Below are 27,812 nucleotides of genomic sequence, written 5' to 3'. Positions count from 1 at the left end.
CCGGCGGTAACGAAACGACGCGACGTCGCTGCTAACCTCGCGTAATTTCTTCCTCTCCTCGATCGCCATCTTTCTTCGATCTCGAGGAAAAAAGGCGCTGCGGCGCTCCAGCGCGAGGGTTGGCAGCCTCCGCGTCGTAATAACCGGCAGTGATGCCGCGTCGGGATTCGCCTAACGAAGTCGTTACGTTTAATTATCGCGCGTCTGCCGGAGCGTACCGATTCCGAGGGCAATTAACGTATTTGTGCCGTGCGCCGCGTTACGAGCGAGATCGCGTGTTACGAACAACGGTAATTAGAAACGGACGGTCGGCGGAGACGCGACTGTAGCCGATTTCTCGCTCGACCGAACGACCGCTCGACCGACCGGCCGACCGGCACCCGACAGAGCGAGAGGGTCGAGATAAGGCGACGAGACTCGAATTTTCGCACGCGGCGAAAAGATTTTACACGGATAAGAGGAAAGCGGCGGTGCGGGGCAGGGGGGGGGGGCGAGAGGGCGGCGAGGAGAGCGGCCGAGGGAGGAAGCACGGTTTCGTTCGATTTCACGAACCGATCGTGCCGCTATCGCCGCGGTTCGCTCGAGAATTATAATATTTATCTTTCGCGGATAATAACGGAATTGAATCGCGTGAAATTTCTAACTCGTAATGATATCGCGGCCCGTTTTTTCTACACGTTAAAGCGTATAATTACAATAATCCGCCGATGATATCGCGCGCGATACACGTATCGCTACCTACGTATTTAGCGCGCAAGGCAATTTCCTGCTTTATTATAATAATATCCGGAGCAATCTGCTCCCTTCCCACCACCCGGAGCGTAACTTCGTACTCTCGAGGAGCTTCTTATTTTCGAACTCGCCGCGTCTTCGTTAACCGCTCGCGTCTCGCGCTGATCCGTGGCCCCTCCGTATCGCCCGCGTGTCCGATTATTAACGTTTCGCGAGTACGCGCGGGTGAAACGGACGACGACGACGACGGCGGCGACGATGGCGACGATTCGTGGAGCGCGGGTGCAGAGAGAGAAGGAGGGTTGCGAAGCATCGCGAAGCGCGAAATCCTCGCGTCTCCACCCAACCACGATCGACCCTACGAAAGCATCCACCGAAGGAAGAACGAGGAACGAAAGAACGAAGCACCGAGCTAGCTGCGATGCTTAGCGAGCTTCGACCGAGCAGCTAACCACCCACCGGCGTTACCGGTCGCTCGCGTTTAAAGCTCCGCCAGTAAAACGATAAATTGCGCGACTGTGCAGAGTCGCGCGAGAAACCGGCGACCTATGGGAAGAGAGAGAGAGAGAGAGAAAGAGCGAGGCACGGGGACGGACAGAGAGGGAAAGGGGAGTGGAAGAACGAAGAGAGGAAAACGGTGGTCCCTGTCAGCAATTGCCCCCTCTCGTAAGAAAAAATGGCAGCTGCTGTGGCTAGATGCCGCGTACCGAACCATAATGCCGTACCACCCTCCTCGCTTACTCGTCCGCACGGAGCTCGCGCGAGAGGGCATTCGAAGCTCGAGGAGAGAAACGGGAGGCCGACCGTGCCGAAAGTAGCAACCTGGCCGGGAGAAAAGAGGACGATCGAACGAAACGGCTCGGCTGCTGGACGAGGAGAAAGAGTTGTCCAAGGTAAGAGGAACAACGGAGAACCGCAAAAGAGGAGGAGGCACGTACGGTTCGCGACGACCACCACCATCTCTGTCGCTGTCGCCGCCGCCGCCGCCACCGCCGCCGCCGTCAGGATCGCCACCCACCGCCACCGCCATCCTCGTCGCCGCCACCACCACCGCCTCCACCAACACCGCCGCCATCGCCACCACCACCGGCACGTCGCCGCCACCGCCATCGCCGTAGCTACCACCACCACCACCACCACCACCACCACCACCACCACCGCCGCCAACAGCGACGACACTGGCAGCACCATTACCGGCGGCACTGGTACGACCGGCGGTGTTGCACCCGCTGCCACGGTCGTCGTTGACGGTCGACGTCGTACCGGTTGGTAAGGCGATCGGGGTAACGTTTCAGCGATCCCGACGATCGTGATATCTCTGAATCAACGGCTGGATAGGACGAACGGCGAGCGTGGAAAGGCGGATGGAGAACGTGAAAAGGCGGGAGAGAGCGGAAAGTAAGAAGGACGAAGGATGGAAGAAAGGAAGGAAGGAAGGAAGGAAGGAAGGAAGAAAGGTGGAGCGCGGGGCGAAATTGGCGCGTAGTAGCGTGGACTGGCGTACGCGCGTAAAGCGACGGTACGCGGGTGTACGCGCGTGGAAAGACAGCTGGCTGCCGGTTGGCGATCGCGATACCTCGAAACGGGGAAGAAGGACGGAAGCGGTAATAAGGTGGTCGCGGAGCTCTCGGCGAATTCCTAGGAGGAGAGAGACGGCGGGCGGGGCCGGGTGCTGATCGTTCGGGCGGAGCTTGGCTGGAGGGAACCGCCTACCGAGTCGGCGTCGCCTTTTCTCCCTCTTGGTCCGGCCCCATCGTCGTCTCTCACCCCGAGCGTGGAGTGGCGCGCGATCTCTCCCGCCGCCCCGTGTCTCGCCGCGCGACGCGGACGATCGAGCTCGAGCGAGCCGCGGAGCGTCGGGGGTGGGGGCCGAAACGAGAAGCCGGCCGCCGGTGGCGCGGGTCAGTCTGTCGGGCAACCGGTCGCTCTCTCGTTTCTCGCTCTGTCCGCGCTCTCCGCTCGACTCGAGCGTTCTCCACGCTCCGACACTCCATACGCGCGCGGTCCCGATATCGTGCGCGCGCGCGCGCGCGCTAACGCGATACGTTCCACGCCGATCACGAGAGAACGCGAAAAACCCGATCGGAAAAGCCAACCTTCGCCAGAGACAGTGACGTCGTCCTTTCCTCCTCGTCGTCGTCGTCGTCGTCGTCGTCGTCGTCGTCGTCGTCGCGACGGGGTATCGAGAGCGTATCGCGAAAAGTGTGTCGACGTTACGCGTGAATCCTCGCTCCGGTCCGGTTTGCCCGCCGTTTTTCACAGCTGGAGACTCGACGTATCCCGGTGATCGTGGCGATGCGCGCGCCTCGTCGCGCACCTCGACGCTCGACTTAACCCCGCGGTCCACGACCGTCGAGACTCGAGTCCGGCCACCCTTTCATCGGCCAGACGTGCTTTACATCCGGTGAGAACGATCTCGATCGTCGAGGACGCCATCCACTCGGTCGTTCGATCGGAATCGCGGCCGCGAGATCGTTGGATCGCCGGGACGCACGCGACGCTCGTCGTTGGTCCGACGTTCGTCGCACCGTCCGGGAGAATGTGGAGAATTTCCGTTCGGAGGATCGGCGGGGTAACGACTGTTTTCGAAACGAACAGACCGATCTCCTCTCGATAATAGTTGACAGACGAGCGTGGTTCGGAAAGCAGAGCGCGAGGTGATGTTGCTGGAGTCGCGAGGTCTCGCCGGCAGGAAGAGAAACGGATTGACGCTGTCTTCTTTCGGTGGTGGAGGTGGCGGTGGTGGCGGCGGCGGCGGCGGCGGTGGCGGTGGAGGAAGCGGAGGAGGCGGCTGCGGCGGCGGCGGTGCCGGCAGCGAGGAGGACGACGAGGAATCTCGACATCTGTTTTTGGGAAGAAAAATGCAGACCGAGGGTGCCGCCGCCTCCGCGGTTTCCACCGGTTTGTCGCCCGGCTGCACGCGCGACGACGGCGACGAGAGCTCCAGCCCTTCGCCCAACAGCAGCCTCTTGAACAACTTGAACAACAACTGCAACTCCAATCGTCAATGCGCCACCGACTTTAGCATCGCGGCCATCATGGCCCGAGACTCTAGACAGCAGCAACAGCAGCAACAGCAGCAGCAGCAGCAGCAGCAGCAAACGCAGCAGTCGCAGCAGCAACAACAGCAGCAGCAGCAGCAGCAACAGTCTCAGCAACAATCGCAAACCTCGCCGTCGCAGCAGCAACAGCAGCAACCGTTGCAGCTGCAAACGCAACAGCAATTGCAGCAACCTCATCATCATCGGCAGTTGCAGCAACAGGCCGTCGGCGGCGGGAAATTGCATCAACACGGTGAGCTTTCCTTCCTTCCTTCTTTTCCTCCGCGATCGAGCAACGGAATCGACGTAGAAATCCGATAGGTCGTTATCGGGCCAGCAGACGCGACGGAAGGCTTTTCTTTTTTTGCCTATCAACCTAGGCCCTGTTAACGAGATCGTTTCGTATGGTATCCCCTTCGTAATGGACCACTACCGTTTCGTCGTTTCTTTCCACGGGCAAAAAAGATGGCCGAAAGACCGATCCCGTCTATTATCCCTTATCGGCCGGCCGTTGTCGTTTCGTTGTTTTTCCTCTTTTTTCCCTTTTTTCCTTTTTCTTTTTTTTCCTTTTTTCTCTCTTTTCTCGAGCAACCCGCCACTTTAAACGAGATACCGGCCGTGGACATTGGCGAAAGACGACGACGACGACGACGACGACGACGACGACGACGACGACGACGACGAAGATGTCGAGGATAAAAACGACGAGGACGATGGCGGTTTGTGATTGGCGGTGATGGTTGCAGCAAAGGGTTGGCGGGTGTCGGGCCGCGATTAATCTCGATCGCGAGAGACGTTAGCTTTCGAAGGACGAAAAGGGAATAAAAGAGAAAGAAGAGAATAGCGAGGTGCGCGGTTAATGAATTATTTAGCGGAGAAGATTGTGAATGAAACGGCGTGTAGCCGGCTTCGGATCGGGGCGCGCGTTAATTCGCCAGGCGAGAAACGGCCGTTTCGCGCAGCCAGGTGAGGTGTCTCATCGGAATTCTGGAAACGACCGTGGCTGCTTTGCCCAGCCAGACGTCCGAACGAGACTCGACGGTGTTTGGTTTCATCATCGCGTATCTTGGACGCCCGCGGCGAATAATCGCCCACGAAGATTCTACGCGGACGAAATTTACGGTTGGCCACGGTGCAATTCACCCACGGAAACGGACCGTCGTTCCCAAATAAACTTGGGTAAACGGCGCGATGAATCGACCGAGCTCTCGTGTGCGTGCACGTGTGTTGGACACGCGCGACTACTCTCCTCTTTCTCCACCCCCTCTTCCTCCACCACCTCCTCCTCCTCCTCCTCCTCTTTTCCTCCTCCTCCAACGCCTGCTCCTCCGCCTCCTTCTGCTCCCGTGTGTTCTCCAGCCACCTAGTTCGTCGCTCCGCCGGCAGGCTTTGCCTTCGAAATTGTTAAATAAATCGCTAATCCCCGACTCGCGACTCGTTAAACCGACCACGAATTATCCTCGCCGCGTTCGCCGATATTCCGCCATCCTCGACTCTGCTGGTCTTTCGTCGACGACGGCGACGCAGCTCGACGCCCGTCGTTTTCGCGAACCGTCGTCCGACCGTTTAAAAACCGCGATTCGACGTTTATCTACGAACGCGAACGGTAGCTCGTTCTCGCGTGGTCACCGACGACGAAAAAGAATCTTTACACCGACGTATAAGGTTTCGTCCGAGCGTGAACCGTAATAAATAACCGACGACTCGGTTAAGCGCGAAACTAGGATTCCCTGGACTCGTCGAGTCGCGATCCTCGATACGGCAGCGGGCACGTCCGCTGGTCGAAGGCGGAAACGAGATCGCGACACGGTCCGAGGTGCGGGATAACGCTGGAGATACGCGGCGACAGCGATCGTTTGGCGAACGGTATCGATCTCGAAGCATCGGATAACGTCGCGGAGGTAAGGTGGTCGCGGGCGGCTTATCGCACGGCGATGGTTAAACGTTGAACCTCGAAGCGCGAAAATCACGCGGTCGATAGACGTATTACGCGCGTTGTGCAACGAGTCGTCGAACGACACGCGATTTCGTGGACGCCCACTCGAACCAGTTTACCGTTGCAACGATGCAGCCGCGATCCCGACGCGCCGCTAGTCGCCGTACCTCGCTCTATTTTTCCCTCCCCTCTTCCCTTCCATCTTCCCGTCGATCTTTCTAGCCGAAAGCCCGATCGCTTCTCGCGCACTCGCGGGTATTCGCGTGGATCGAGATCTCACGAGGCGATAGACGATAAGCGATATCGATAAGGGGGGAGGCAGAGAAGAAACGGTTGTTCGATTTCTATCAAAACGGTGTATCAACGGATCGCGTCGCGGATAATTTTCGATCGCGAGGACAGAGTCGATAGGGTAAGCGTACGTACGCGCGTTGCACGTAGTGGAGAACGGACAGAGGATACGGTCAGCGAAACGAGGCGATACGGTTCGTTCAGCCGGAATATCGCATCGCGCGTCGTTGCTCGAGTAAAACCTTTTTCGATCGGCGTGCGTGGTCGGCGAGTGGAAAGCGGAGAACCGGGAGAACTAGAAAGGAGGGAAAAATGACGGTGATTCCCGATGACGGTGAACGCGAGCGTTGTCGGCCACGTGGAACCGGTATCGCCGAAATCGCCACGGTTTCGTCGCTCTAGTCGAGGATGTCGTCGCGCTTGCGTGCGTGCGCGCGCGCGCAAACGACGTCGTTTGAAATACGAGGCGAAAACAAGGTTCGTTAGCGGCGGTGGCTCGTCGCGAACCTGCCCGATGATGATCGAGCGTCGTCGAGCGGCTGACGAAATCGTTGCGCGTTTCGATAGGAGGGCCTAGTAGAAGGTCGCGTGGGAATTCCGTCGGACACGATCCAAAGAACGAGTATATCTCGTCACAGCCGGATTAATTTACCTTTCGCGAACAAACAAAATGCCTCTTTTAATTACCTGTCGACAGATTGATCGATCGACCGCTATCTCTCGCTCTCTTTCTCTCTTTCTCTTCGTCGCGATCAGATAACGCGTTAACGTGGCCTGTGTAACCGGCTGGCAACCGGGGACCGTGGAAAATCTCGATCGGCTAATTTTTCCGCCTTTTCCTGCGAAAATCCCGGCTAGTCGTTCCTCTCTCCTTGCCGAGATCTCGATTTCCAAGGGAAATCGGATCCGCGACCGGCCGACCGACCGACCGATGTCCGATGGATCGATAACAGGCAACTCGGCCGATTATCAACGCGGATATCTTGTTTGTCGAACAATCGCGACACGGTTTAACGCCGTCGCGCGCGTTTCGCGATCGTTTCGCCAGACGCGGCGGGACTGTGCGCCTTTATCGGTAGCGAATCGATGGAACGAAGAAAGATAGAGGCGAACGCGCGGAGGTGCGAGAGAAAATTTGAAAGGAGCGTGGTGGTTTCGGGTGGACGCGAGGCGCGTTGAGCTCGCGACGCGTGACGCAAGAACGCGAGAGGGGGTGGATGGTACGGAAGACTGGAGGTTCTCGTAGATCTCGTGGGAGGACATTAGCGGTGGGACGCGTTTCAATCTGTCCTCCTTTGCCTCTTTGATCCGGCGGCGCGCTGGTGCGTCGTGCACTCGCAACCGTAACTCACTTGACGAGGTCGGTCGTAAACTCGGACGAAACTCGTGCTCCGACCGGCAGACGCGCAGCCACGAACCGTTCCGGCGACTCGTCATCCGTTTCGTCAGTCGTTTAACACCGCCGTTCGCCGTGTCGAATAAAAATACGCGGATGACAGACCACACATCGCGCCAACGTTCCCTGACCGGCCAATTAGCCGCTACGGTCTCGCGAAAATTCCCGCTTAAACAGTTATTCGCGTTTCGCGCGACACCTTCGCCTCGCCACCGCCTACGTCGCTTTCGCTGCCTCCCTCGTTGCTTCCGTCGCCGCCATTTCCGCTCTATCCTTCCTCCACCCCGTGTTATTCCACCGACCGCGGCTCCACGAGCGTCGCTGCGTCCGCTTTGGTACCTCGGTGTAGAAACGCGGTGGAAAAGCCGCGCCGGAAGTGGGTCGGAGGGACGTCGATTCGCCTGAAACTCGATCGATCGGTAGAGGAACGCTTCCGTTTGGATCCGCGACGAGAGGGTGAAATACGCGGGAGAGGAGGCGCAGGAAGTGGGAAGGAGATGCCCGGAACAGGACAGCTGGCGCAGCGATCGGTTTTTTTCCTCCCCCGAGAGCGAAGAGAATCGTTTTAACGAGCGAAAGTAATTTTTAAGCGCGCCGCGTTAAGTGAAATACACGGCTGTAGAGGTATCGACGCGGAAGATCTGCCACGAGAGTAGTCGCCGAAGCGAACGGCCCGAGGTTCGTTATCAATATATTCGCGATAACTCGGATTTGCAGGGCGTGCGCGTTTAACGCGACTAGGTTAATCGCGAATCGTTTCGTCCGCGACGAAATAATTACGAACCGACGTACGTATTTCACGGGCGTTATTCGCGGGGGGTCGTTCCGTCTCGGCAAACTCGTATCGGTTTTCGCGAGTCGGACAATACCGCGAGATAACGCAAGGAAGGAAGGAAGGAAGAACGCGCGTGTCGAACTGCGCGACTATCGATCGATTATGCCCGGAGAATGACTGGAGCGAGAGAAATTGGCCGCCTCGCCGCCCCTCTAACGAATTTCGAACATCCTCGGGCAGAGTCGTAACGAGCGGGCCACGAGCGAACTATCCCTGCGGGATCGAGCGCGTTTACGCGCGCGCCGTTTTCGCGATGGAACGGCATCCAATTTCGGAAATTGCAGCCGGGAAGAGACAAATTGAAAACCGATGCGAGAGCTATCCGCGCGGGAGCAAACAAGACTATTCGCCGGTTCGCGTTGCCCGGAAAGATTATAATTTCACGAACCGCTGCCACTTGGTCGGCGTCGGTCGGGATAATAACGTTAAACTAAAGCAACCTCCGTCGTAAGTGGATAATTATCCTTTAGCAGCCGCTACCGCGGCGTCGTTATTATCCTGGCTGGGAAGACGCGACCGGCTCGTTCTAACGAACGTCGAGAGGGAGGAAGCGAGAAAAAGAGGGAGAATTAGTCGCGCGCGTTTGATCACGGTGGTCTATAGCCCCCAACGACGTTGTACGAAACGCGGAACAAACGAACCTTGAAAATCCCCGGGTATCGATTAATTACGCGAACGCGCTTGGTAAATTACGATCCTCGTGGATCGTTGGTCCGCGCGTTCCTTTCGCGCGGGTGTCGCGTGACGACCACGGTTACGCGATCTCTGTCGAAATCCGGACGATCGAGGAGACCGCTAATTACCGGCAAAACGAAATTCATCGTGGTCGCGGTAGTCGGTTCTCCCAAGGACGACACGGAGGATGTCGTGCCGCGACAGGTTGCATCGGGTCGCCAGACATTAGCCGCGAATTACTACTCGGCATAACGGCAATTTTCTTTCGCGATGCTAGCTTCTTCCTCGTGACCCGCGTTCACCGCTCGCAGCCGGCAGCCTTTCCATACGCCGGCAGATATTTACGAGATTATCCGCGCCCCTGGTCGAGATTTCTAACCCTATCGATTTATCCGTTGTCGCCTTCTCTTTTTATTCCAACGCTCGTCGCGTTATCTACGGTCCGAGGTTTCGTGCTTCTACGCGCCAAACTCGCGCGACGTCGACGAAAGATACGCGTCGGTGACGGAATCTCGACGAAAACGACTCGAGTGGCTCGAGTCGTCGTTAATCATCCGGAGGATCGGCCAGAGTCGAGTCTCGTTTCCGGTCGTCGAGGCATCGAAAGGAAACTTTTCTTTCCACCCTTTCGGTCGTCGGACGTGCTCTTGAACGGATCTTAATTATCTGTGTCGCGTGTGCACCTTTCAGAAAGGGAACCGAGCGTTTCTGGCGTGGTCCGCGGCGCTCCGGCGATCCAGGAAGCGATCGTCGCGGAGGACGACCCGGAGACGGACGACGCCGGAAGTACCAGCGGCAAAGCGGCGTCCCCCGTCAACCCCCTCCTTCAGGAACGGTCCAACTGCGAAGAGCTTAGACACGTGGTGTGTCACCTCGAGACGAAAGATCTCTGGGACAAATTCAACGAGTTGGGCACCGAAATGATCATCACGAAGACCGGCAGGTAAGCTCTCGCGAACAAAACGGTGGCCGGGCGTCGTCGTAATTATTCGGTTCTGTGTCGTAAGAGCGAATCGTGCCGGTTTACAGAGATTTTACCGAGAAAGAACATCGGGTCTCGGAAATCGTCTTGCTCCCACTTTTCTCGTTTTTCTTCGGGTTTAATTAACCACGATTCACGGCCGTTCGTTCGTCTCGTGGAACGCCTGGTAGTTTGAACGTTCGCGTACGAAACGACGACGTCGAACGAGCGAGAACGATACCGGACGATTCGCAGACGACGACGACGACGACGACGACGACGACGACGACGACGACGACGGAGAGACGGAGGTTTTCGCGAGAACGGAACGGAATCGGACTAGGTAACGTTATCGAGAGATGCCGGGGCTGAAGGAGGAGAAAGACGAGGAGAAAGACGGGGTGGAGAGATAGAGGAAAGGACGAGAGCGACGCGGCGGACGCGCGCCTAATTGCCCGCCACGACGGCAACATCCGTGCTCCTCCTCGATGTTCGCCGACTCCCGAAGGGGTTCCACTACCCCAGTGCGCGTTTACTCGCGCGTTAGTAATTAGATCTGCGCCGCGACGTTGCTCGTCGCACCCTTCACCCGTCAACTTATCGTCCCTCGCCCGTACCACCTTCCGCGCGCGCCACCCTCCGCCACCGTCTCCGCCTCCGCCTCCGCCACTGCCTTCGTCTCCGCCTCCGCCTCCGCCTCCGCCGCCACCTTCGCAGCCACCTCCGCAACCGCCTCTACATCCGCCTTCACCTCCGCCTCCACCACCATCGTCGACGTGACCGTCTTCTTCTACCCCACTGCCGTCTTACCCTGCCCCCGGTCCTTACCCTCTCCATTGTTTCCCGTTATTCGCCGAGACTCGAAGGGCAGAACTCGGGACCTTCCCCCTCGAACGACGCGTTTCGTTCGTCGTTCTTTTTCCTCCACGGCCACGAGATTCTCTCCCTTCTCGCGGGGACCCTCTCTGCCCCCGATCTCCCGCTGCGTCCGCGAGCGGATCGGCCAAGAAGTGGGCGTGAACGTTTTTCGAAGGAGAGGAAATTCGCCAGGAAGCTTTTTCGATGGAAGAGTTTCGACGAAAGTCGAGTCGAGTCGACGAAAGAATCGTCTGGCGCGCGCGGTTTCGATCGCGACGCGGCCTACCTTTTGCAACGGAGAGAGAGAGAGAGAGAGAGAGAGAGAGAGAGAGAGAGAGAGAGAGAGTGAGGGGGAGAGAGAGGATTCCCGGGACGAGAGCGAGTTAGGGGTTAGAGGTTCGATCGTGGGTGAGGAGGTCGCACAGGGGGTAGAAGGTGGAATCGAAGAGGCTAGCTAGCTTCTCCCGCGAGGCGAGTTCAATTCATTAACAAAGGACGGCTTGATAAATAAAAGCATTACTCACGCTCGTGGCGCTGGCGGGATGAATGCATACCGAGTCGACAAGGACCGAGGAGAAGACGTAGATAAGATCGGCGGGTGTCCCCGCGTTTTAGTGGTCGAGCAGCGGGGGGCCCGACACGGTATTAATGTTTGGCCTCCGAGGCAAAACATTCACGCCAGGCTTCATCCTCTGCCCCCTCGATTCTGGCCCTCTCCGCCCCTCCGCCTCCTGCTTCTTCTCGTACCCGCGAACCTGCCACCACCTCGGTGTCCGCCGTTAGCGCGTTAACCCTGAAATCGGCGTGGACGGTTTTCGACCACCGATCATCCGTCGCTATCTTTCGCGCTACTTCCAGCTTCTTCCAGCTTCTTCCACCTCTAACGGCCATCCCGAATCTCGTTTTCGCGTCGCTTTCTCTCCTTTTCTCACCTCTCCGTTTCTCTCTTTCGCAGGAGAATGTTCCCGACTTGCAGAGTCTCGTTCAACGGATTGAAGGCGGACAGTCGGTACGCGGTTTTGATGGACATCGTTCCGGTGGATAACAAGAGGTATCGATACGCGTATCACAGAAGCTCCTGGCTGGTAGCCGGCAAGGCCGATCCTCCGGCGCCCGCTCGTCTCTACGTGCACCCGGATTCGCCTTTTACGGGCGAGCAGCTTCGAAAGCAGGTCGTCTCCTTCGAAAAAGTCAAGCTCACCAACAACGACATGGACAGGCACGGGCACGTGAGTAGCTTTGCCACCGATCCAAGCTTTCCTCCCTTTCCTCTCCTCTCCTCTCCTCTCCTCTCCGCTCCTCCCGTTTGGTTTCGTTGGATTTTCGCGCGAGAACGGAGAAGCGACGTAAAGGCAAGACAGGGTCTGGCGCGTTGTGTCGCGACGGTTCGCGGTGCTGGATTTCTCCGCGACGACAACGACGACGTCGACGGCAGCGGCAGAGTTTTCGATTCATCGGATGACTGACGTAAATAGGAACCCCGATCGTGGGCTTCACGGGTTCTTCACGGTACTCATTTCGTATTCAGAACGTTACACGCTGCCGGACGAGGGCAAAGTGATTCTTTTGAATCGTAAGCGAAGGAACGTCCGAGACGGGCAAAGTGCTCCTAATTCATACGCTTTTTCTCTCGTCGAAATCCCTTCGTATCCGTCCATCTATCGGTCTACCCGGGGCGATAGATAGATAGAGAGACGAGAGTCGGAAGAAAGAGGTGGAGCGCGCGCGAGAAACGCGACGAATCGCGGTGCTCGGAAAAAGGTCGATTCCGATACCGGTCGAGAGGGTGACGCGCGCTGACGCACGAGCGCGCGCGCGCGCGTGTGCACGCTTGCGAGTTTTACGACGGCAGCGGCCTCGGTGGTGCCTGGGCGAAACGATACGCGCGGAACGTTCGCGTTGCCTTTGGTTTATTTGCGAACGCGTCGACGAAGATACCGACGCGCTATATAAATCCTCTCACGAATCGTAACAATTTGCAGCTGGTGTTGAACTCGATGCACAAATATCAGCCGAGGATCCACCTGGTGAAGCGACCGGACTCGGGCACGGCCAAGCCGATAACGGACCTCGAGAAGGAACCTCACAAGACCTTCATATTCCCAGAGGCGATATTCACCGCTGTCACCGCCTATCAGAATCAACTCGTAAGTCTCGCTTTGTTTCTCGCTACCGCCACGGCGCTCTTTCCTTTCTTCCTTCCGTTCCCCGTCCCGCCGCTCTATTATTCCCCTCTTCCATCTTTCTTCCACCCTTTCTCGCGTTTTTTCTCACGCGCCGTGACGCAACGCGCGTCTCCCACGTGCCCCCGGGACTGGTTCTCCCTCGTTTCCTCGTTGCTCGGCCCCGTCGCTCCGGATAATCGTTTCCTCTCTACCGATCGAACCTTTGCGCCACGCCACCACCGCGAATTTTCCACTTGCCTCCAACGGGCAGAGTATAGCTGCGCGCTGAAATAACCGGGGTACGTTTCGGTCGCTTCCCCCGGCCGGGACGCCGGTTCTCTCCGCTTTGAATCTAGCGCGCGCGAGCGCGTTGGAACGCGACGATTTAGCCGACAACCGGCCGTAGATTTAACCTCGCGACGATTCTTCTTGCGCGCGTCCAACTTCGGATTCCTCGGTTCGGAGCGCGAGAACGGCGAGAGCGCAATCGTATTTTACGATAGTCGTTTAGCAGCGACCGCCTGGTGTGTGGTCCGACTCGCGGTCGTTCGCATTCCACGGGCGTCGCGATGCCTCGCGGCACGACGCGAGACCCGATTTCCGAGGCAAAAGAGACGCGACGCCTTTCCTCTCCTTCTTCCTTTCCTTCCCAACCACGATCGCGATCCTTTGCCTCTGTCCGTTCGTGCGAAACACGTCGTCGTCGTCGTCGTCGTCGTCGTCGTCGTCGTCGTCGTCGTCGTGGTCGTTTGACCAACGCGCGCGACTGCCGAACAAGACGGCAGACGAAAGGCAAAGGAGAAAGTCGAAGCTCTTTCGTTTTGCGATTCCGTCGATTCCACGTGCACCGTGGTTTCTCCTTTAATATAAAGGGAGAAAAGTCGAAGATCCGAGTGGAGGTCGTTTCGATGCAGCGACAGAGAGGGATAGCGAGGCGGGAGAGAGGAAAGCGAGGCAATGGAGCGGCTTCAAAGCGCTAACGGGTGGTCCGCGCTGGTCGACCCACCCTCGTCGTCCGCGACAACCACGTGAACGTCGGAGCCGTTGATGACGATGATGAGGTGCGAAGAGATGCCCCGGCAATTACCTCGACTCGGCTATCTCTCTCTCTCTCTCTCTCTCTCTCTTCCCCATTCCTTTTCTTCCTCACGCTCCTCGCCGAGGTCTTCCGTCAACCTCCGTTCCCGCTGTTCTCGCCCTCGCGCATGTCCTTCGCCCTCCTCCTCCTTTTTCGTATCCCGGTGTTCTTTGTCCCCTGGCCTCCGGTCGTTATCGCGATCGGCGACACGCGCTGGAAGAAGAGACACGGGATCGGGAACGCGCGACGATGGTCGGTCGATAGCTGGCGATTCCGCGCGGGAGGAAAAAAAAGGGAGCGGGGTGGCAGGGCGTGGAGCGAAGAATCGGTGGCAGGGACGGTGGCTCGTTTAGCCGGCCGTCTCGAAATTCATTCGTCGCGGTTCGCGGCTCTCCCATCGGTCGGGCGTCGTTATCGTGCTCGGTGTTGTCTTTCGTCTTATTCGTTGGCCTCGTTGCGCTTCTCGTGCTCGTCATCGTGCTCGGGGTAGGCTCGTTTAGCAGGGACCAACTTTTTTTTCCCTCCCAGCCACTTCCCGAGTACGAACTACGTATCGTTGCGGACGCTTTTTGTCTTCCTCTTGTCTCTCCCTCCCGAGTCTCTCGTAACGACCTCTAACACCGACTCGATTCGTCTTTCTCGCTCGCACGCGTCATAATTCATAACCTAACTGCCGTTCTTCTTCCCTCTGGCCACGCTCGCCGTTGGTATTCCTCTCCATCCGTTCTGCCGGCTCCTTATCGCCAGCTGATGTCTCCTTGCCTTCTCTCTTTCGCTCGCTCTCTTCCCCCTTTCCCCCCTCGCCCCATCCTACCGCCGCCGTTCCTAATCGTCGCGACCGTCGTGCTCGTCGTTATCCAAAGTCCGCTACTACCGTCGCGCCGGGCTTCTTTCTTCGGGCTTTCCTCGCTTTTCACGCGCTCGCGCTCTGTCCCGAGGATCGTTCCTCTTCTCCGATTTCGTTCCCCTCGTCCCTTCCAGCGGAAAGATAAGAGAGATTACCCGGTCTAGAGATAACGGACCACGATTTCTTCCGTTCTGGGTCGCGCGACATTGTCTCGAGCGCGACGCTTTCGCCACGCGATCGGTCGCTCGGTCGGCCGGAGAGGAGAAGAAAGGTTTGGAAGGATAGCGTCGGCCAGCGATTCGTAAATTTCTCTCTGTCGGCGTTGAACGACGCGCGATAAACGTCACGGACACGCTTCTCGTGCCGCGCTTCGTTTCGCGATTTCGGTAGAACGATAATCGGCAGGGGGGAAGGAAAACGGCGAACGAAGAGGGGGCGAGGGATGATACGAGAGGTATGGCGGAGTAAACGCGGTTTCAACGGCTTCTGGTAATAATTGCGGAGTAATCGTAATCGCGGGCATCGCAGTGGAAAATTCTCGTGGCAATAAATCGCGCGTCGCTATCTTTATACTTTGTGCCTTTATACTTTGGCTAATTAGCTGCTCGCCGCTGAAACGGGGGCAACTGCCTGCTAAGTCGTTTCACGTTTCGTGAATTCCGAGAAAAACCGCGCGAAGCGACCGTGAGCGGCGCGGAGAGAAGAGGAGGGAAAGGAGAGCAGAGAGGACGAAGCCGAGCGGCGACGACGCGGAAAGAAGAAACGAGCCGATGATCGCGTCGCGGAAGAAGGTGGAACGGGTGCAGAAGCAGAAGCAGAAGGTGGAGAAGAGGAGGAACTAGCAGCGGCGGAGGAGATGGCGGAAGACGCGAAGGAGCAGAAGAAGGAGGAGAAGAAGAAGAAGAAGAAGAAGAAGAAGAAGAAGAAGAAGCAGTCGATGGTTTTAGTGGCTGCAGGCGTCGGCGTCGGCATGCACGAACGAAAGAAAACATAAATAATCGCGTTCAAATGAGACAGAGGCGAGAGAGAGAGAGAGAGAGAGAGCGAGAGAGGAGAAGAGGAGGCCCCTCTGGAAACCACACACGGCGGCTGTGCGCGTTGGCGGCTGTTCGGCTGGCACACACGCGCGTGTACGGCCACCGGGACACACGCGCACGCACACGGCACTGTCTCGATATCTCGTCGAACGTCGAAGGACGCGAACGTCTTCGGCGTCCGCGAATTCGGCCCGCGACGAGGCGCGCGGATCTTCGACCAGGAGGAAAGAGAAAAGAGAAAAGGCCTGGAAAAGAGAGCAAGAGGAGGAACGCGCTAGGGAGCGTGACAGCGCGCAACCGGCACTAAATAGCGGTGCGCGGGACCCCTTCTTCGATGAGCGCGTCTCTATTAAATCTATTATTAGTAACGGACCGGGTGCGAAAGCATCCCTTTCAATTACCTACGGCTTCATTTCGCGCAGCTTCTGCGAAGGGAGCGAGCGGACCAGAACCGGGACACTCGACAAGCCAATGTCGGCCCATTTTCCTCCTCCTCTTCCGTTCGAACGCGTTCGACGACGCATCGGCGAGGAAAGACGTTGCTCGCCGCCGCGGTACTCGAATCGCCGTGCCGTTTCCGACCTAAACTCCGATGCCGAAATTCCCTCGGGTTCGAGAAACCGATCGGTCCCGAGAGAAACCGAGAAAGGGGGAGAGAGAGAGAGAGAGAGAAAGGGGGAAAGGGTGTGGAGCAACCCCACCCACCGCGTTCGCAAATTCTCTCTCAATTTTCATCGGCGCTCCGCAGCTGGACGTAATTGGCTACCTGTCGTTCGATGCTCGAACGCTATCTGTCCTTAGGCCAGCGTTCGTCGAGTCGCGCCTTTGTTCGTTTTCGTTGAAAATTACTTTCTGCCCCGAAAACCGCGTATCTTTCAATGCGCATCCACGACATGCGCCGCACCGTCGTGCGCCGCGTTTCTCTCGCTTCCATCGACCCTCCGCGTTTCCTCTCCTTTCGTTTCTCGCGCGTCGCAAACGCGCAAATTTTACACTCGCAAACATCGCGTGACGTACCGCGGCAGACTTTGTTTCGTGCGCCCGTCATTGACAGCTCCGAATCGTTCACCGAACAGTACGCGGCGAACGGTCCGCCGAAACCAGAGAAACAGAGAGCAACGAACTTTGTTCGCGCGTCGGGTGTTTCTTCCGCGATTCTCGCTATCCTGACCGATACGGGGGTAAAATATCCGACGGAAAGCGCGCCTCTGGTTGCCACGATTTATACGCGCCGACGATGATTCGGCGTCGAAACGAAATTAAAGAGGCGCGTGAGAAGATTTATCACGGCAAAGTTAGCAGAGAAGCGCGTCCACCGTGGACGCTGTAAATCGGTCTGGGAAGTGGTCCAAGCGGCTCGGTCGGACCGTGTCAGCGAAATCGTATAACTCGGTGGCCGTTCCTGGGATAGTCGCGCGATCGACCATCGAGAGAAGGGAGAGAGAAGGGAGAGAGAAGGAGAGTAGTTTTTCGCGGAGATAATAAAGCGCGAGAAATCGGTGGCGTTTCCGTCGCTTTGAGCTCGGCGGGATAGGAGGAACGGGATGGCGCGTAGCCGAGCGTCGAGTTGCTAAATTAATCGGTGCTCGTCGCGAGACCGCCGAGGCGATAGACGCGTGGCGAGTCGAGTCCGTCACCGGTGCCGCGGATAGAGGACAGAGGATAGAGGATAGAGGATAGAGACGGAGAAAAAGGAGAGGGCGCAAAAGGAGCTGCACGATATCAAAGAGAGGAAGGCTGGCGCAAAGTAGCGGGCGCGCGGGTCGATTTCAAAGAGAGAGGAACTGGTCGCGAGACGAGCGAACTAGCAACGCGGTTGCGATCGTAAAACGAGCAGCCGGAGGAAGGAACGACGTACGGTCGGTCGGACGAGATGGCGCGCGTAGGGTCGAGGGGAAGAAGAAGCTCGCGCGGAGACCGAAGCGGAACGACGACGACGACGACGACGACGACGACGACGCCGCCGCGCGCGGTCCAAGTAGCTAGACGACGAGGACGACGCTGACGGCGGAGGTGGGCCAGATGTTTGGCTAATGATGTCAGCGGAATCGTAACTAAAACCGAGGCAGCTCCGGGCTTAGCGCGGCTTAGCCTCGGCTTTGAACGAAAGAGTCTTATTACCAGGCTGCACGTGCTGCTCGTGAGCGCGAAACCGTAGGGTAATTGGACCACCCACTCGACACCGACCCTCTTTTCCTCTCTCCTTCTCTCTTTCTCTCTTTCTCTCTTTCTCCTTGCCCCTCTCGCCCCTGTCAAGTCGCGAGCGACGTCGTTTCTTTCCCTCCTTCCTCTAATCTGTCCATCTCGAGGCTTTCCCTTCGGAAACGGAAAGCTCTCGCGTGTTTCCTTCGTCGAAAGACGAGATGAACCCACCGCGATCGATGGATCGATCGGGTGACGGGAAATCGTAACGCGAACGATCAAACACGAAGGGGTCGGAGGGAGGGAAATCCGTGGCTCGACTTTTCGGAAGCAAACGACCGGGAAGGATCTCGTCACCCCGAGCTAATTCGACGCGTAGACTTTGACCGATGCCACCTGTGCATCCGCCGCGTCGTGGGTGGCCCCCGTACGAGCGTAACGCGAAACGGACGAAACGACGACGGGCCCCGCTAGCGAGGACGAATCGGGGTGGATTTCCACACGGTAGAGAACGCAGAGAGAGAGAATGCGCTTTCTCCGGCGAGAATTTTTTTTCGTGCTCGACGCTGGATCGTTTTCCCGGCCTCTTCTAATTTTACGAGCCGTTGACTCTCGATCGATGGAACGAACCGTTTCGAAACGGCCGACCGTTTTCCGATACGCGTCGTTGCCGCTCGGTGACGTAATTTCCGAGGCGAGCTGCGGCAGCCGTCGGCGTCGTCTCGTGGCCCCGGGGCCACGGGATAAAACCGCGAGGAATGGCGGAATTCGCTGCTCGATCCGCGATCCATCGAGCACCGATAAAACCGAATCGTCCCGTTCACCTTTCTGTTTCAGATCACGAAACTGAAGATCGACAGTAATCCGTTCGCAAAGGGGTTCCGGGACTCGTCGCGGCTGACCGACTTTGAGAGGTAAATGTTGCGAGCGTTCGGAGCGACGCGATCCACGCGCGCGATTACGTCTCGAGAGCGAATACGCGCGTAATCGAGCAGCTTCCCTTTCAGGGAGACGATGGAGTCGATGTTGGCGGAACAGCAATCGCTGAGGTTTCCCCATCGGCTTCCGTTCGAGATGGATCAGCTACAGGCTGGCGCCGTGGGCAATCTCAGCCTGGAGGAGAAGGCGTTGTGGGCCGCGAGGTCGCAGATGCTGCTACGGGCCGCGGCCGCGGTCGCCGTGAGTCCGTACGCTCAGCTGGTCGGGCCAGCGGCCCTGGTCTATCCCGGTGCGTCGTCCGCCGGCACCAGTCATCAGCAGCAGCAACAGCACCAGCAACAGCAACAGCAGCAGCAACAGCTCGGCCACCTGTGGTGGGCCTCGTCGATCGGCCCGACGTTGTTCGCGGCCGCGCATCACCAGCAGCAGCAACAGCAACAACAGCAGCAACAACAGCAACAGCAGCAGCTGGCCGGCTCGAGCACGCAGAGTCCGAGCACGGGGCCAGCGGCTCCGCGACCTCTCTACCCTTCGGCTTTGGCTCTGGCGCACCATCGATTCTCTCCGTATCACACGGCCACCGCGCCGAAATCCTCCACCCCGGTCGGCCCGTCGCTCTCGCCGTCGCCGTCGCGAAGGGCGACACCTTCTCCTACTGACAGCCTCGGCAGAGACGCACAGGATCTGTCGCCGTCGTAGTCGGCGTCGTCCGCCACGGCGGTTCCAAACCTCGGTTCCCAACAACGGCGCCTCTCTTCGACCACCTCGGGACCACTCGCTCCGCTTCTCCCCGATCTCGCGCCGTTCTTCCCGGTTGCCCGGCCATCGTCGTGGATCACCGTCGCTGCCACCGTCGTCGCCTTTTCCATCCATCCCCACGGTTCTCCCCTCACGATCGAGTAACGGAGGAACGCGCGACGATAGCGGACGCAGAGAGCAAGCGGAAAAATAGAGCAAGAGCAAGAGGAAGAGGAAGAGGAAGAGGAAGAGGAAGAGGAGGAGAAGGAGGAGAAGGAGGGAAAAGAAGCAAGCGAAGCATTGTATATACGGTACGGTCGTTGCTGGATCCCCTGGCCGCACGTACGTGCATTTTTAAGCGATCAATCGTATGACGACCTTTACTGTATATAGCTATACATATATACGTACGAATTCACGAGACCTAGGTAATATCGACTTCGTTCGTGTAACATAAGTTGTATATTTCGTATCACGACTTATCGTTATCGTTATCGTTATTTATGTTTCGACTCCGTACTCGACGCGGAGAAACGCAGAGCGGGACATTGCGCGTTCGCGAGCGAAGCGAACGCGCTCTGCGTCTTGTCCGCGAATAGCTTAAGCAACGACGATTCATTGTCGCCGGTATCGGCGATTAGCGTTAGCGTAGAGCGTTATATCGTTGATGCTTGTGTTGCGAACATGCATAAAAAAATATCGCTGTGCAAGCTGCTCCCTTGTAAATAAACCCTAATAAACTCTTGTACCGAGCCTATAGCTACCTGTTCGTTCCGTTCCTTCCTCAGGAGAAATCATCCGTCTCCATCGCGGAAACGCGTGCCGAATCGTTGGAAAGCGTGGCGACGACAAACCACGTCCGCGAGGGTATCGATCCGTCGGTAATAACACGCGTCGCGGTGCCGTTGTCTCCCTTCCGGTGAAAAGCCAACTTTTACCTGTCCGCCGGAAGACGCGTGGTCGTGGCCGTCGTCGTCGTCGTCGTCATCGGCGGCGGAGGCGGCGGCGGCGGTGGAGCAAAGTCTACGCGGAGTTGTGGTCGGGTCGCGGACATTGCACGGTTAACCGAGTACCACGGTTTCGGACCGGACGAACAAAGCTCCGGAATTACGCGGTATCGTGAGAGGGAAACGGGCTATGTTTCGGTATCGCTTCGCGGGAGAGACGATCGCGGTGGACGTTGGTTCGGAAGGTGCGGAAAAGAAAGGCGTCCGAGCGAGAAATCTCGTGGGAAGAGGAGGAGGCGGAATACATCGGCGAATCGGAGGCGAGCACCGTTGGCGTTTTAATGCGAAACGAAGGCATTATAAAGCCATTAACCGTTGGACGAGTCGGGCCGACTCCGGCCAGGTCGAGGCCGGTTGCGTGCGAATGCGCGCATCGACGCTCTTGAATACACAAAACATTAACGGCTTTGCTCGGTCGCTCACCCTCTTCTCCCGGCGAGAAAGACGGGTTTCCTCCTCTGGGCCGAGAAACGCCGCCAAACCTTCTCCGTCGAGCTTTCCCTTCCTTTCGCGCCTCCGACTCGCTTCTCCTTACGCTCCCTTTTCCTTACTCTTTGCCGATCTTCCGATTCATTCGATAGCGCGTTTTCAACTCGGCGAGTCGGCTAAATCGTCGATTATCCTCGATTCGACCGAGTAGCGAAGGAGAGCCTTGCTAGCTCGGACCGTGATAATCATCCCGTTCTTTTTCTCTTATCGCTCTTCTTGCTCTGCTTCCCGTTTTTGTCCCGCTTCTTTCTCCGACTCTTGGATGCCGACGATGGAACGCCCACTTCCTGACCGACGCACGGCCGCTGGTGTATTCCGCGTTCGCGAGCTGAAAGCGGCCGCGAAAAAGTGCGTACGTATGCGGAGTGGAGAAAACGAGGGAAAGAAGAAAAGGCCACGAGCGTGTCTGCGACAATGGGAGAGAAAGGAGCGCGAGAGAGAGAGGGGAGGAGGAAAGCTGGCTCGCCTAATTTACTCGGTAATGTCCCGCCGGGAATTAACGAGCAGGACTAGCACGGGGAGAGGGGCAGCCGGTAGCACCTAGCCGACATTAATTATGTCCGCTGCCACAGGTGCCAACAACTCGATTATCAGATCTCGATCGGATCCCGATCGCTCGTTTAGATTACGCTGCCTGCCGCGGACCGTCCTTCTCCTCCTTCGCCTCCTCCTGCTCCTCCTACTCTGGCCACCGCCTTCCACCGCTCGCGCTTCTTTTCCACGCTTTTTCGCTTTCCCTCCGGCTTTCCCGGACCATCCACGCGGACAGCCATACGCGTGGCCGCTGCTATACGTCGGCGGTTGTCGGGGCGAAAAAATGAGGGATTTCGAAGGGGCGGAGGAGAGGGAGAGAGAGGAGAGGGTGGAAGCGATCGTTAGATTCCGTTGGCGTCTAAAAATTGGCGCGGACGAGGGTTGGCGGAGGCGGCGGTGGCGGCGGTAGGGGTAAAAAAGGGCTTGCCGCGAAATAAAATGGCGGTGGCGAGGATGGCACCCGTATCGATTGGCTCTCGAAACGCGGCGGCAAGGTAGGTACGCGCGGTTGCACGTAGGTGCGAACCACAGGGCATCGTTTCGCGTGGGTGTAAGAGCGGTAGCTGCCACGCTGGACGGCCGGACGGTCGCCTGGTCGGTCGAGTGACCGGTGGCGCGACCGGTCGACCAGGCCACCCCGAGAGCCTCCGAATTGCTCGCTCGCTGCCGGCGTGCCGCGTTGCGCGTTCGCCCAAGCGCCTATTAATTGATCGAATTAATTTGCCGATGCGTTGCCAACGAGCGTGCCGGGGATACGGGGCCTGGTGTATTCGCTATCCCCGATCAAAGTCCCCGGTCCGTTCTTCCGAACCCGGCAAAATTTTCCCGCTGCTCCCGTCGAAATTCAATCCCGGCGGCGGTGCTGCTCCGATTCCGTGCCCAGAGACGACTCGATTTTTCTCGTCGCCGCGCGCTACGTACGCGTACGCCTATCTCGTCGTCGTTGGCGAGATTAGCGAACGTCGCGCGGTAGGTCGTGCACGCGAGCGAGCCAGCGAATAGAGCTGCCTCTGTCTCCTCGAGGAAGGCGCGAAGCGGAGAAAGCGAGAGAGGAGGAAGCAGCGCCGGCTCGGGTTTCGCCCTTCGAGGACTCGGTTTTCTTTTGTCCCGTGGCTCTCGGTTGGGTGGCACGCCACTCTCTCTCCGTGCGGCCCTTCTTCTCCCGACTCCGTAGCTCGAATGTCGCTTAAGTCCGATCTAACGAGACTCTTCGTTTCCCGTCCACCCTCTCGAATCGTTCGGCAACGCGCGAATCTCGTTCCAGTCGATCGACTCGCGTGCCGTAGGCTACCAAACGCAGCCAGAACCTACGCGGATCCGCGCACCCGAGCATGTTTTTCTACCGCTCTTTCCGCGTCCGGATTACACGCGCGGGACAGTTACGTCGGACGCGTGACGGCACAAAAGGGAGAAAGAGACGAAGGTCGTGATGGATCGCTGATCGACTCGAAAGCGTTTGCGTCTCGGACGTTACGTTTCGACGAATCGTTCAATGGGGAGAGCTAAAGAGAGAGAGAGAGAGAGAGAGAGAGAGAGAGAGAGAGTGGAGGGATTTTTGGAAAAAGTCGAGTCGTCCGAGTCGATCGGGGATCGATCGAGGACAATGGGGATCGTCGGTGGTTAAGCTTGTCTAAATATTTGGAATCGAGACACGGATTCGGGTGACACGGAGGAAAATGCGCGACGAGTCCGTGACGAAACGCTCGACTGCAGGTGGCCTACAGATGCCAGGGGATTATGGGGTTTATCCCCCAGCGGGATATCGATCCCATTGTAGCTTGGCTAGGAAGCGAGCAAGCGAGCGAGTGGAGTGGAGTATAGTCGAGTAGTAGTCGAGTAGAGAGCCAAGTCGAGATCCACCCCTTGGGTCGCGCTCGCTTTCTCGCGAGATTCTTCGGCCACGAGTATTTCCTCTCGATCCGATCTCTTCTCGATGCGTCGGTAAACACGGGACACGGGACCGGGTAGTTGGGCCGCGAGACGGTCGGGAAATATGGCAAAATCGACGAAACGAGGGTAAAGCAGGCTCGTTGTTTTCCTCGTTTCTCCGCGATTGGAACAAGTGGCAAGGTAACGGGCAAATGAAGTCGAATGTAACTTTATTAGCGGGTAGGCGGCGAACGCGTCGCCGAGGGGAGCACTCGGGTATTTCTTTTGGGAAATAAGCTGTCACGTATCGTTGGTAAACGCGAGGGGAGCTGCGTCACGCTCGGAGGGGGAATAACGGATTAGACCTCGCTTATTCCTCAAATCGAAATATTATTCCCCGCGTTTCGCCTGCCCCTCGTTCCGAGCAGTCGAGCTTCCATATTCGGGGGCTGCTAATTTATTTGCTCGGTACGTTGTAAAGAGTCTCGATAAGAGGCGAACAACCGTGCGACGAACGAGGACGCGTTGCCCCGTAATTACCCGGCCATAAATCGGAAAAAAGTTGATTAAATTAAAACGGCCATCCATTTCGCGGCGGCGATCCTTCGTTCGCGATTCGCGTCGCATCGAATCGTCGAACGCGGTTTTCCGCGGCGGATCTCGCAGCGGAGTCGACGAGAAATGCGCGCGCGCGAGAGAGAGAGAGAGAGAGAGAGAGAAAGGGAAGGCGAGTCTGGCGAGGAGAAAAGAGCGACGCGGCTGCAAGAATTTCCGCTCGTTACAGTTGGAAAGGCGCAAACTATATCAGGAAGCGCGGCAATTGTCTTGTCGCGAGGAGACGAGCCGTTCGCCCGAGGTGTGCGAGCCTCGGCACGCAACTAACAGGAACCCGATAATTCACGGGCCCACGAGGCGTCGCTCCACGCGATTCCGCTCGATCCTGCCGGTGTCGAACTTCTCGGACCCGCCGGAGAGCGAGAAGCAGACTTTTCCAGCTCCTCGTACGACGGCGGGGGGCCGAAAGGGGGTTTCGAGAGGAACGAACGATTTTCACCCTGCGTTTACCCTCGTCTCTGTACCACGGGGTATACAAAGGTATGCGAGGTTTAATTGCGCGTTGTAGCTGGAACGGAGCAGCACCGTACCGGCCGCAACGACGACGACGACGACAACGCGCGTGGCAGAGAGAGGTCGATTGACGTAAATCACACGGGTGGAGGTAAAAGACGTTTCGGTTCCGTGGGGCAATTAAGTTGGAAGGACTGGACCGTTTCGACGCTCCTCTCGATTCGATTGCCCGTACTCTCTCTCTCTCTCTCTCTGGTTGGCGAGTAACCTCCGCGACGGGTTCACGGGAGAGAAAGCCGAGTCGGAGCGAAGAGTAAATTGGCGCGATCGACACGCCGGTTAAACGCAGAGGCTGTTTCCGTGGCCGTTCCGTGGCGTTTCCGTGGCGTTTCGTGCGCTATATACGTCGCCGAGGACACGCAGCGAAGCCTCGAGGTTGCGCGGCAACCTCTATGCGCTCCGTGTACTTTCTGGTCCGTGCGCGCAGCTCTTCGCATCGTCGATCGGATGTACGTAATCGTGTCCGTTGTTTCGCTATCGAGCGGAATCAACGCGCATCACGCAACGTTAATTTGTCTTCGATTGCCCCGTCGAGGTTCGTGGCGTGGGAGACCTCTCTCGCGTATCCTTTCCTCCCTCCTCCTTCCTCGACCTCCGATTATCCTCCGTCTTCTCTCCTCTCTCCTCTCTCCTCTCTCCTCTCTCCTCTCTCCTCTCTCCTTCTTCCACCCGATCGTTTTCCGATCGTATCGGCGATCAACGTCACCGTGGCCTTAGAACGCGCGTCGTCCCGTCGTCCCGTCGTCCCGTCGTCCGATCGCGTCTAGCCGCGACTTCCCCTTCACCCGGGCGGTTTCCATCCTCCCGAAAGGAATGGAAAGACCGGCAAAGCGGTTGCGGCTTCGCTCCGGACCAGAGCGAAGCCTAGCGAGACGAGTATCGCGGGTCATCATCGCTAGACCGCTCGGCAACGATACCGCGTCATAAATAACGTTCGTTTCAATGTTAATCTGCTGCTCGGATCGAATCTAATAAGCACGGAGGCGACGCGCGGTTCGTTCCACCTTCGGAAGGGAATCGACTCGGAGAAAGAGAATCGAGGCAGAGATCGGCAAACGAGCGAGCGGCCCGAGCGAGAAAACTCGAATCGACATGACGAACAAGTGGGGGGGAGGGGGCGGAGGAGGAGAAACGAGACGGGAACGAGATGGAGCAGAAGGAGGTGCAGACGAGGAAGAAGGGTAGCAAAGGAAGAAGCGGACGAAGAAGAGGAGAAGAGGAAGAAGAAGAAGAAGAAGAAGAAGAAGAAGAAGAGAAGAAGCAGAAGACGAGCCTCTCGGCATTGTTCGCGGCCGCTCGCTCGTGACTCGTGACTCTTGCGACCCGGATGACCCCTAGCCTCAATTACCTCGGACATATCCGCCCGCCTACCCTCCCGCCTCGCCCTCCCCTCTTCCGCCTCTTCTCACCGAGCTCTCTTTCCTCGCCAAACCACCCAACGACCGGCTATCTATCCGCCGCTCGTCTCCGACGCGTTCGTCCGGGATGTACGCGACACGAAGCGGAATCGAGCGGAAAAGAGGGCACGTCGAGAAAAAGGCGGCAGACACTGGCTTTTCGGTTCATCCCGTTACCGCGCTAAATTTCTCGGGTATCCGAGATATTCCCTCGGGCGAACCGGGGATGCCGGTCTCGCTCTCTTTCTCCCGGCGAGACCGATCGACGCGAGCGAGCGATCGATCTCGCCGACAGGCGAGTTCGAAGCTTCGCGAGAGAACGACGCTGCCGCGATCGCGAGAGATACGCCGGCTGGTTGAACCGATCTTCGAACTCGGTTTCGCGCCAGTGCCAGAGACGAGAAAAGAAAGAGAGGAAAGGTAGGCGAGGGCGATGCTCGAAATTTCGGGCACGCGGAAAGGTTGGAACGCGTTCCGATAATTAGTCGAGTTATCGGTCTACCTGACGCGCTATCCCGTTCCCATCTACAAGTGTTCGGAATCTAAATAGTTCGTAGCCGTGTCGTCGTAAAAACCACACACCCTTCGTGACGAGTGTAGCCACGCGTGTCCACCGGTAACTTTATCGCCTCGGATAAAGATCTTAAACAGGCCGGTAAACGAAGGAACGAAGAAGGAACGAACGAACGGACGGGTCGAGCGTTTCCTGGCCAATCTCTCGATAGCCACGCTTCGGAACGATTCGGTTCGGTAAGGAAGCCCCGATCGAACGGTGCGCGCCAACGTTAATCGGCGCGTCCAGATGACACCGACGATACTCGGACGATACGGTTATCGGCGATCGTATCGCAGGCCATGGACGCAGGGTCGCGCGGGCAACGGTGCCGTTTCCTAGACACCGAAAGAAACTAATTCGCCGCGAGAATATGATCCGGCCACGACGCGACCAGGGATCGATGCGTCCAGTCGGAGAAACTGCGAAGAGGTTGGAATAACGAGAGTCCGTGGAATCTCGGGGTCAAGGAGCACGCCGGTTCGATACCGGAGATCCACGAGATATCGCGGTGGAGCGCGAGCCGCGCCGCTACGTTCTCTCGTTGGTCCGCTCGATCTCCATCGACCACCGGACAGAATCCGTCGCGTGGACGTTTCCTTTCAATTAGGAATAATTTCTCGGGTCTAATCGCGGCTGCGTGAAAGGAGAGCAGCGAACCGAAAGGGCCGGGCACGCGACGGCCACCGGTAACGTATTCGTCGTCGATGGGACGAATCGGAAGGGGTACTCGGAGGAGTGTCGGTTAAATTGCCAAGGCGAAAATGACGGTCGAACGGCGCGAGGTGAAAAGGCGCGTTAACGACGCGGATCGTTCCGGAGCGCGTCCCGTTGTCGCTTCCTAGGAAACTCGCGGTGGAAGGCCTAATTCGCGGCTGTCCCCGCGATCGTCGCCGAGTCGAGCGAATCACCCTAAGCGAAGTATAATTGAGGTCGTTAGAGGGCCGGGAGCAGTTCGTTCGCAAAGACAGAGAGAGAGAGAGAGAGGGAGAGAGAGAGAATATTCAGCCGTAGAACGGCGACGATTGAGTGCGCGGCGTGGATGATCGAGTTCGTGGATGATTCGGAGGTGGCGGGGCGGCATCGTCGCCGTGGCCGCGACCATGATCGCGAAACGGTGGAGAAAAAGTGGAGAAGCGTGTCGGCGCGACTCGAGCCGATCGA

At 57.8% G+C, this 27,812-nt stretch overlaps 1 protein-coding gene across 1 annotated transcript; it reads left to right on the top strand.

The window, feature by feature from the left end:
• Positions 1-3,392: 3,392 nt before the first annotated feature.
• On the top strand, positions 3,393-19,871 carry LOC108547327 (T-box protein H15). The gene is made up of 7 exons (XM_017899796.1): positions 3,393-3,855; positions 3,946-4,026; positions 9,597-9,849; positions 11,681-11,954; positions 12,708-12,872; positions 18,832-18,908; positions 18,990-19,871. Exons 1-7 carry the CDS (start codon positions 3,393-3,395, stop codon positions 19,630-19,632), a joined length of 1,956 nt encoding a protein of 651 aa, XP_017755285.1. The 3' UTR covers positions 19,633-19,871.
• The last annotated feature ends 7,941 nt before the right edge of the window (positions 19,872-27,812 follow it).

This window comes from Eufriesea mexicana, unplaced genomic scaffold, assembly GCF_001483705.2.
Source record: "Eufriesea mexicana isolate 0111107269 unplaced genomic scaffold, ASM148370v2 scaffold994, whole genome shotgun sequence".
NCBI classification, from domain to species: Eukaryota; Metazoa; Arthropoda; class Insecta; order Hymenoptera; family Apidae; genus Eufriesea; species Eufriesea mexicana.
Note: the sequence above shows the minus strand (reverse complement) of the source record. Positions and strands in the feature narration are given on the sequence as shown.

Coding starts and splice junctions, on each gene's coding strand:
- LOC108547327 (XM_017899796.1), top strand. CDS start 3,393: ATGTTGCTGGAGTCGCGAGGTCTCGCCGGCAGGAAGAGAAACGGATTG. Junction 11,955..12,707: donor ACATGGACAGGCACGGGCAC/GTGAGTAGCTTT, acceptor AACAATTTGCAG/CTGGTGTTGAACTCGATGCA. Junction 18,909..18,989: donor CGGCTGACCGACTTTGAGAG/GTAAATGTTGCG, acceptor GTAATCGAGCAG/CTTCCCTTTCAGGGAGACGA.